The sequence below is a fragment of the Clinocottus analis genome, unplaced genomic scaffold (genome assembly GCF_023055335.1).
Source record: "Clinocottus analis isolate CAN_PGR_092001 unplaced genomic scaffold, fCliAna1.0.p SCAF_11, whole genome shotgun sequence".
NCBI lineage: Eukaryota > Metazoa > Chordata > Actinopteri > Perciformes > Cottidae > Clinocottus > Clinocottus analis.
Window position 1 is genome coordinate 361,799 of NW_027175832.1, and position 10,000 is coordinate 371,798.

Below are 10,000 nucleotides of genomic sequence, written 5' to 3' on the forward strand. Positions count from 1 at the left end.
CAAACTATTGTGAATACCTTTGGAATAACTGACCCTCTAAGCTTCATTAATCCCGTTCTGTGCCAGCGTGCTCGTCTTAACCAAACGGTTCTTCTCATTCTTCTTCAGGTGACGTTCACTCACCGTATCAACATCCCGAAAGCGGCGTGCGGCTGCACGGCCACGACCACCATCCAGCAGCTGGCCACCCGGGTGGAGATGCTGGAGAGAGAGGTGTCGCTGCTCAGAGCTCAGTGTGGGTCTGGATGCTGCGGGGAGAGCGCCGCCATGGGTGAGTGCTGCTGAAGGACCACAAGCACCAGGTGGAGCTGGATGGTTTGTTCATCCCTTTCACTGACAGTGTTCCCACTAAAGAACCTTCTGGTTCAGCCATTAGTCGTCTGAAAGCAAAGATACAAAAAGCTGCGAGAAAAGCTTTCAAAACAGACTCAAGTGTGAGAAGAGAGAAAAATAAGGTTTAAGATTCGTAAAAGGTAGAAAAAGACCTGTTTCTCCTGTGAAGAGGAGACAGGATGATCTTCTGGAGGGTCTGGGTCTGAACGGAGACGCCGCCACACATTTAGTTCACCATTCAGGAGACGCTGCTATTATCACACCAGGGACGAGGGAGAGAGTGAGAGGTTATGTTACGGTTAAAGGATCTGCTCCATTGACACCGTCACCCCATTCAACTGTTTTGTGGAAACGCTCCGTCTCCTCAGTGGGAATATGATTATCTGCAGCAGCCACCATGTGAATCACAATGAGGATGAAATGATCAGCTGGAGGACGCCGGCGAGATGGAAATGCACAAAATGCGACAGCACTCAGTCCAAATGTGAACATAAAGAGGATTGGATTCCACGTCTCCGCGTTTATTAAAATACAAGACATGACAGTAATGTTCCTGCGCCACAGCTGTGATTGCGTCGTCGTCTTCTGGATCCAGCCGTCACATAACAAAGTGAACCTTCTCTTCCTGCAGGTCATCTGGACTTCGTGCCGGGCTGCGGCGGCCACGGCAGCTTCAGCTTCGAGCTCTGCGGCTGCGTCTGCGAGGAAGGTTGGGCCGGCAAAAACTGCTCGGACCCGCGCTGCCCGGACGACTGCTCGGGCCGGGGCGCCTGTCTGGAGGGGGAGTGCGTGTGCGACCGCGACTTCGGAGGCGACAACTGCTCGGAGCCGCGCTGCCCGTCGGACTGCTCGGGCCGCGGGCTCTGCATCGACGGCGAGTGCGTGTGCGAGGAGTCCTTCGCCGGAGAGGACTGCGCGGTCGGGAGGTGTCTGAACGACTGCTCGGACCAGGGCCTCTGCTCCAACGGGACGTGCCGCTGCAGGCCCGGCTACGTGGGGGAGGACTGCTCGCTGGTCTACTGCGCCAACAACTGCAGCAGGAAGGGCGTCTGCAGGGACGGCTTCTGCGTCTGCCAGGACGGCTTCGCGGGAGACGACTGCAACTCTGGTAGGCGGTTCCCTCTTCAGCTTCTGATCGGGTCGCCTCTGGAAGCTCTGAAAGGAGTTTGAAAGGGTTAGAAGCTCCTGTCCTGCAGCTCCTGCTGTCGGTATCAGAGCAGAGATCCAGCCTGAAGACTCACAGCTCCTCACACCCTTCTGGTGTGAAGAGCAACAGGTTTCTTTGCAGGTTGCTGCAGCGTCGGAGCGTCTTCATTACTGAGAGCTTTCACTGTATTGTGGACTCTTCCTGTGTTCAGGATGCTGGCTCTTTCTCTGAGCTTCATTTGGCTGCTGACATTGAAAGCACACTTCAGATTAAACTCCTGAGAGTATAATTAGAAGTGTGTCTTCTATCCGGTTAACCTGCAGCGTGGGAGGAATTATAGAAAAGAAAAGCAGCTCCGAGTGCTTTAAAGGAAGATGGATGAATAACACGAGTCAGTCTGAATTCTGAACCAAAAAAGAAAGTAATAAAAAAAATATTGATGACAAAATAGATTAAGAGCTTCATGTATTTGCATGAACGTGCTCATGAAGCTACTTGGTCCAAAGGTGTCTTTTAATTTAGAAATACTAAGATTGATGACACACAGGAGTAAAAACCTTGTAAAATAACTTCAATAACATTCAATTCGAGTGTATTTCTGCTTCTAGTGAATCAACACTGAGGCGTCAGCGTGGCTCGTCTCCATGGACATCACGTGTCAATGCATCAATAACACAAGCTAATACATGCTAATGACTCTGATCAGTCAGGAATGAAGTCAATCTGTGGGATTCTGACGATGAACTAATTCATGCATTTGTTTATACATATAATAATTAAAATATGCACTTCATGAAGTAGGTTAAATGTGTTCTGTGACCTCATCTGAGTCAGAGACAACAATAGAGACAATAGAGACAACAATAGAGTCAACAATAGAGACAATAGAGACAACAATAGAGTCAACAATAGAGACAACAATAGAGACAACAATAGAGACAACAATAGAGTCAACAATAGAGGCAACAATAGAGTCAACAATAGAGTCAACAATAGAGACAACAATAGAGGCAACAATAGAGTCAACAATAGAGTCAACAATAGAGACAACAATAGAGACAACAATAGAGACAACAATAGAGTCAACAATAGAGGCAACAATAGAGTCAACAATAGAGTCAACAATAGAGACAACAATAGAGACAATAGAGTCAACAATAGAGTCAACAATAGAGTCAACAGAGTCAACAACAGAGTCAACAACAGAGTCAACAATAGAGTCAACAATAGAGTCAACAATAGAGACAATAATATAATCAACAATAGAGTCAACAATAGAGACAATAGAGACAACAATAGAGTCAACAATAGAGTCAACAACAGATCTGCATTCAAATGACCTGCTGGACGTTGATTTTATTGGTTCAACAGTCATGAGATGTCATGTTGCATGTTTCATGAAGAGGCCCCCCCTCTCCTCCTCCTCCTCTTCCTCCTGCTCCTCCTCTTCCTGCTCCTCCCCGTCCTCCTCCTCTTCCTCCTCCTCCTCCTCCTGCTCCCCCTCCTCCTCCTCCTCCTGCTCCTCCTCTTCCTGCTCTTCCTCCTCCTCCTCCTCTTCCTCCTCCTGCTCCTCCTCTTCCTGCTCTTCCTCCTCCTCCTCCTCCTCCTCCTCCTGCTCCTGGAGAAGTGTCGTCTTGAGAGTTGGTCCTTCAGGTTCTCTGGGCGCTGAAGTCTCTCAGCCTCGTGCACGAGCTCATCCAATCTCTCCTTTCTGACGCTGTGGATTGTTTTTCCTTCGTTTCATTTCCCGTCACAAAGGAGACGCAGCTCAGGTTAATTGATGAATGAATGGTGCTAACTGAGCGCTGCAGCGTCGCTGCAGCGTCGCTGTGAACGTGGCTGCAGCTCTCGGAGTCCAAAAGCTCCCCGAGGAGCCGTGTGCTGTGGAGGCCTGCGTCATATACATATAAATATGTGCAGAGGGTGAGGGGTTGTTTATCACACCATCACACTCACTTTAATCCCCTCTCTGGCTCTCTTTACGGTTTCGTCCTCATTCTCTCGGTTATCTGTCGTTTTATGCTCTTCCTCTCCTGGGGCTCAGCTCGTCTTCGTGTCTTCTGTCCTCTGGCTGGCGGTGAAGCCGCCTCGTCTTCCTCAAACTGCCGGTACTCTCTGTCTTGTCTCCTCCTCCTCCTCCTCCTCCTCCTCCTCTTCCTCCTTGTTGTTTTTGGCAGTGGGAGCTGTACACACTCTTGTTGATGCTCCTGGTTTGCATTCAGCAGCAGCTCTCGGCTCGTGGTCGCTCTCCTCTTCAGAGTGAGCGACGTGCTTCTCTCTCGTGTGAACACACGTCGTCTTTCTCGTGCTCTTGTTTTAAAGATTGCAGACTTTTGAATACGAGAGATAATGTAGAAAAGCCGTAGCGCTGTGATAGTTTGAGGTACTTTGATCATTCATTCACTCCACACATGACATCATTCACACATTCACACACATTCACACATTCACACGCTGGTTACTTCCTCCGTGCTCCTCTGTTCGGGCTGCAGGAACATTTTAAACTGTTATCGCCGGTGCCGAGCTGCCTGTGGTGGAGTTGAGGTGTGTTGCTGGTTATTTCCCTTGTTGTCATTTTCCCCATCGATCAGTGTGTTGCTGGTTTATGCAGATCTACAACCAGCCAGTGGTGTGCTGGGTTTGAACCCACACACAGTCAAACACATATTCCCTCGGTTTGAGTAGTTTCCTCTGAAGCGCAGCAAAGCCCAGAGACCCTGAACGCCTCGCTGGCTGCAGCCCACGAGCGCTCAGGACGACTCTTCCTGAGCTTCAGCGCGAGGCTTCATCCCGTCAGCTTCTGGTCAGCAGGACCAGAGGAACGAGTCGCTTTTGCATGTCCTGATGCTGCACATGTGTATGCAGGGTTGTGTGATGTGAGCTGCTGTCTGTTGTGTGAGAATAAAACAAACTAAGATGTGAAGAACTTCTGTAATGTAATGGCTCACTGCAATGTGTGATCCTCATGAGACACGTGCAGTACACTAACGTCTTTCTGAAGGTGATACAGTGGTTACATGTTATGGATATCCTTACACACACACACACACACACACACACACACACACACACACACACACACACACACACACAGGAGCCAGGCTTGACTCATGGTTGGTGTTTTCTGTCTCCACAGTGGCGCCGGCTCTGGACGTGAAGGTGCGAGGCGTGACGGATCGCTCCGTGGACGTGGAGTGGGACGGCTCCGCCGTGCTGACGGACTTCCTGGTGACCTACACGCCCAGCAGCCCGGGAGGTGTGTGTGTGTGTGTGTGTGTGTGTGTGTGTGTGTGTGTGTGTGTGCAGCTGCACCTGCAGAGGAGATCTGAGTGTCGGTTCAAAGCGTCTCATCGGCGTCTGCACCTGTCTCTCCGTCAGGTGTGCAGCTGGAGATCAGGGTTCCAGGCAACACCACGGCCTGCACCATCTCGGGCCTGGAGGCCGGCGTGGAGTACAACATCAACGTGTTCGCCGTCATCAACAACAGCATCAGCGTCCCCGCCGGCGTCACCGTGTCCACCTGTGAGTCAGCTCGTTTTCACAAAACGTCCTCATGGGAGCCCTGAAGCGTTTCCCCGAGGCCATGTTGGCTCCTGACCTGCAGCATCACACACACACACACACACACACACACACACACACACACACACATCCTGTCTCTCACCTTCTTTTTGTGTGGTAAAAACCTCCAGAAGATGTTTCAGTGTCAATAGAGTGAGAATAGCAGCTGCTCCTTAGTGCTGGTTATGAAGCCCACGAGTAACACCTGCTCCATGTCGCTCACACACACACACACACACACACACACACACACACACACACACACACACACAATACCAACACTTCTGAAGTACCTCCTGGACCGTGTTAAACGTAGTATTCTGATGCGTATCAGAGTATAAAAACCCTCGAATACATCAAATATCTTTATGCCGTGCAGAATATTGTTTCCTCTCTCCGTCATCCGGCTGCACACTTTTTCCATCTCTTCAGTGAAATTATCCTCCATTTCACAGATAAGTGACTTTCATTTCAGAGAAAGCAGAGTTTGGAGTTATAAAGTAAATTTCGGGCAATTAAGTTCTCTGCAACCATTTTTCATGTGTGATATGATTTGTTGGGTTGTCTTTGCTAAACTTAATTATGAAATGTAGTATTTGATTATCTGGAAAGATTTATGAGGACACGGCTGCTTGTAGAAAAAGTAATTTTAGCATTTTGTTAAATACGAGTCATTTATTTTAAACTAATGACCTCATGTCGCACTGTGCAGAAAACAAAACTGCTGGTTGATCAGTTTTCTTTTATTTAGTTAGATATTCATCATTTTATACAAGCAGCATGTTTTGTTCATCAACCTGTCAAACGTTCAGTGCAGCATCATGGTAATCATAGCAGGTGAATAAAGAGCAAGAAGAACAGAACCATGTGAGAGGAAAGGTTCCCTGGTCACCTGCAGCAGGAGAGGAAGTCCTGATTTATGGCCCGTGAGGTCGCTGAAGGACAATAACACGACTCTGCCTCTCCAGATCTCTCCAATCCGGACGGCTTAGTCTTCAAGTTCATCACGGAGACGTCCGTGGAGGTCCAGTGGTTGCCCTTCTACTACTCCTTCGATGGATGGGAGATCAGCTTCATCCCCAAGGTGAGCTGGACCCAGTGGAACCACAGGAGACTCAGGAGACTCTCAGTAGACTCTCAGGAGACTCATGAGACTCTCAGGAGACTCATGAGACTCTCAGGAGACTCAGGAGACTCTCTGGAGACTCATGAGACTCTCTGGAGGCTCATGAGACTCTCTGGAGACTCAGGAGACTCTCATGAGACTCAGGAGACTCTCTGGAGACTCATGAGACTCTCTGGAGGCTCATGAGACTCTCTGGAGACTCAGTAGACTCTTTGGAGACTCAGGAGACTCTCAGGAGACTCTCAGTAGACTCAGGAGACTCTCAGTAGACTCTCAGGAGACTCATGAGACTCTCAGGAGACTCATGAGACTCTCAGGAGACTCAGGAGACTCTCATGAGACTCAGGAGACTCTCAGGAGACTCATGAGACTCTCTGGAGGCTCATGAGACTCTCAGGAGGCTCAGGAGACTCTCAGGAGGCTCAGTAGACTCTCAGGAGACTCTCAGTAGACTCTCTGGAGACTCAGGAGACTCTCAGGAGACTCTCATGAGACTCAGGAGACTCTCAGTAGACTCTCAGGAGGCTCAGTAGACTCTCAGGAGACTCAGGAGGCTCTCTGGAGACTCAGGAGGCTCTCAGGAGACTCTCAGGAGGCTCTCAGTAGACTCTCATGAGACTCTCAGTAGACTCTCATGAGACTCTCAGTAGACTCTCATGAGACTCTCAGGAGACTCTCAGGAGACTCTCAGGAGACTCTCAGGAGACTCAGGAGACTCAGGAGACTCAGGAGACTCAGGAGGCTCAGGAGACTCAGGAGACTCTCAGGAGACTCTCAGGAGGCTCAGGAGACTCTCAGGAGACTCTCAGGAGACTCAGGAGGCTCTCAGGAGGCTCTCAGGAGACTCAGGAGACTCTCAGGAGACTCAGGAGGCTCTCAGGAGACTCAGGAGGCTCTCAGGAGACTCAGGAGGCTCTCATGAGACTCAGGAGACTCAGGAGACTCAGGAGGCTCTCAGCATCAGTGTCTGTTTGCTGTCAGCTCAAGGTGAGGAGCACACAGCTCCTTGTGTGTGACATGAACAGGAGGACAAACTGTAAATGACTTTGAATGTCTGTAGAAAACCGGAGGAGAAATAACGGATGCTTCAGGTTTTCTTGGGTTTGGCTCCACTTGAAGCCAGACCGAGTCAGGCGAGCCGCTTGTCTTCAGCTTATTGGCTATTAGCCGGATGAGCCATTAAGCCCTTTTTAGATTAACCCTCAGTGAGACCATCGCCGGCCGGTTCAAAGCCAGAAAGCAAAACCTTTTCCTTCAGCACACTGAGGCGCTCGCTGCTCTCAGTAATTGGTTTTCTCTTTAAGTTCTCGGGGGTCTTTTGGTCCGGACTCGAATCTGATGTTAAGATGCTTTTTTCTGTGATGTCCATCCATCTTATTATTTCTGAATTTTAGAAAAAACCGTGTACTTCCTAATTTGTGTAATTGCTTTTCGCCCTCGTCTCTATTCCTCCCAATCGTTAGTGTCTCTCTTCTCCCCTCTTCCTTTTCTCCTCATCTCTTGTTTCTTCTTTCCATCTCGGTTGAAATCTCCTTTTGTTTCCTCTCCGGTTCCCTCTGTCCTTTCCTTTCTCCTTCACCTCCTCCTCTCCGTCCTCTTCAGTATCTTTCTTTGTGTTTGCTCCCTGACTGCAGCACCGAGGGAAATCACATTACCCCCCCCCCCCCTCGTGGATTTAATCCAGCGATGGGGATTGAGAATTTTGACAATCTTGTAATGGAAGCAGGCATGAAAGGATGAAAGGATGAAAGCATGAAAGGATGAAAGCACCGGCCTGTTCAAAGAAACACAGAAGTGAAAAGGAGAGAGAGAGATTTTTATTTGATCAAACAGATAAAAGAAGCATATTCGTATTAAATGGCAGCAGACGACAAATAACCAGAAAACAGTTTTTAATAAGTGGGCGGAGCCACGATGACGTCACCTCTGGGGTCGAAGCCTGAGTTCAGCGTTTAGTCGTCACGTCCTGGTGTTCAGCCGCCGCTCTGTGGCAGAAACAAGAGGTGAAAGTACAACCACAAGATGTTTAAGTGTTGTTTTAGGTGAGCTGCAGCACAGAGCTGCAGCACAGAGCAGCAGCACAGAGCTGCAGCACAGAGCTGCAGCACAGAGGTGGTAGAGCAGCTAAACACAATAGTAGTAGTTATAAAAGTTGTCAGCGTCGTCTTTTATGTTTCCTTGTGTGCATCATTTGTACATCACAGGAGAAGTAGTTTCACTACTTTTAGAAAGAAGCAGAGAAGCTTCAGGAGCAGCAGAGATGCTTCAGGAGCAGCAGAGATGCTTCAGGAGCAGCAGAGATGCTTCAGGAGCAGCAGAGATGCTTCAGGAGCAGCAGAGAAGCTTCAGGAGCAGCAGAGATGCTTCAGGAGCAGCAGAGATGCTTCAGGAGCAGCAGAGAAGCTTCAGGAGCAGCAGAGAAGCTTCAGGAGCAGCAGAGATGCTTCAGGAGCAGCAGAGATGCTTCAGGAGCAGCAGAGAAGTTTCAGGAGCAGCAGAGATGCTTCAGGAGCAGCAGAGATGCTTCAGGAGCAGCAGAGAAGCTTCAGGAGCAGCAGAGATGCTTCTCCTGAAGCTTCTCTGCTTCAGGAGCAGCAGAGAAGCTTCAGGAGCAGCAGAGATGCTTCAGGAGCAGCAGAGATGCTTCAGGAGCAGCAGAGATGCTTCAGGAGCAGCAGAGATGCTCTGCTGTTGACTGGTTGGGTCGAGCGTCGCCTCTGTCTGCATCGTTATTGAGATGGAGGACCAGTTGTTGTTGGAGCGTTCCCTCTGTGTGTTGCTGCCCACCCTGCTAATTTAGCCGAGGTGATTAAATGGATCACGTCTCTAATTACAGTTCTGATTCAGGGAAGCAGCAAGCTGCTCCGTGTCGTGTTCTCACGCCGTCGTAGCGCCGGCTCGTGGAGCAGCAGTGAAACATCTGTCTGTCGGCAGGAAGCGCTCGTGCAACCCGGCTCTCTGAGAACAGCTGGGAGTCGCAGGCGCTCCATATGGATGAGTGACAGCTCTTTGGAGAGGACCAGAGTGCTGCCTCTGCACAACACGTCCTGAGAAACAGCACTGCAGCACTCGTACGGCACGCTGCACGCTTTGGGAGCGTAATGTGCTCAACCAACCAAAAGATGTTCCATATCTGTAGAACAAATACATAGTGCAGAAAACTTCTGCATGTAATTTACCTGCAGAGTGTTCATGTCATATTGTGAATAGTTTCACCTGCCAGATCCCTGCGTGAACCTCAGAAGCTGCGTTTACTCCAAAATGCCAACAGGCTTCACAGCTTCTCCTCCCTCTGAACCTCCAGGACAACGATGGAGGGATGACGGCACAGCTGCCCAGCACCATCACCTCCTTCCTGCAGACGGGCCTGAGGCCGGGCGAGCAGTACAGCGTGAACCTGGTGGCGCTGCGGGACCAGGGCCGCAGCCAGCCGGTCACCGCCACCGTCACAACACGTAGGCATTGACATCAGTAACGGAGCTCACAGCAGGATGTCACATGTGTTTATGTCCGTCATTCATCAGATGTATAGACAGTACATTCAGTGAGTCATGTGTTCATAGAGAAGTGATTGTTGCTCTTTCAGTCCAAAACATTTAATATGAAATACTTTCAAACCAAGTTTCAGAAGACAAGTTACAGGTGTGGCCTGAGGAGGACGCAGACGACTGATCACACTGCAATAGCAACACCTGAGGCGTCTCCTCACCCTCTCACGCTCTCACCCTGTCACAGCTGTGAGAGACTCATTTAAAGCTCGTCCATAACAATTCAAACTTTGATGTCTTCAGTCAAAACACCATCAGTTTCCTGTCAGCTCTTTGTTCATCCTG

General features: G+C 49.6%; 1 protein-coding gene across 3 annotated transcripts in view; it reads left to right on the forward strand.

Annotated features, from left to right (window-relative positions):
* tnr (tenascin R (restrictin, janusin)) overlaps positions 1–10,000 on the forward strand; it is a 59,906-nt gene that overhangs the window by 10,000 nt on the left and 39,906 nt on the right. For all 3 annotated transcript variants that reach the window (XM_068605407.1, XM_068605424.1, XM_068605416.1), the window contains exons 5-10: positions 109–271; positions 965–1,441; positions 4,617–4,736; positions 4,859–5,002; positions 6,010–6,125; positions 9,472–9,622. In XM_068605407.1, coding sequence (XP_068461508.1) covers positions 109–271; positions 965–1,441; positions 4,617–4,736; positions 4,859–5,002; positions 6,010–6,125; positions 9,472–9,622 — 1,171 coding nt within the window. The remainder of the gene's footprint in view (positions 1–108; positions 272–964; positions 1,442–4,616; positions 4,737–4,858; positions 5,003–6,009; positions 6,126–9,471; positions 9,623–10,000) is intronic.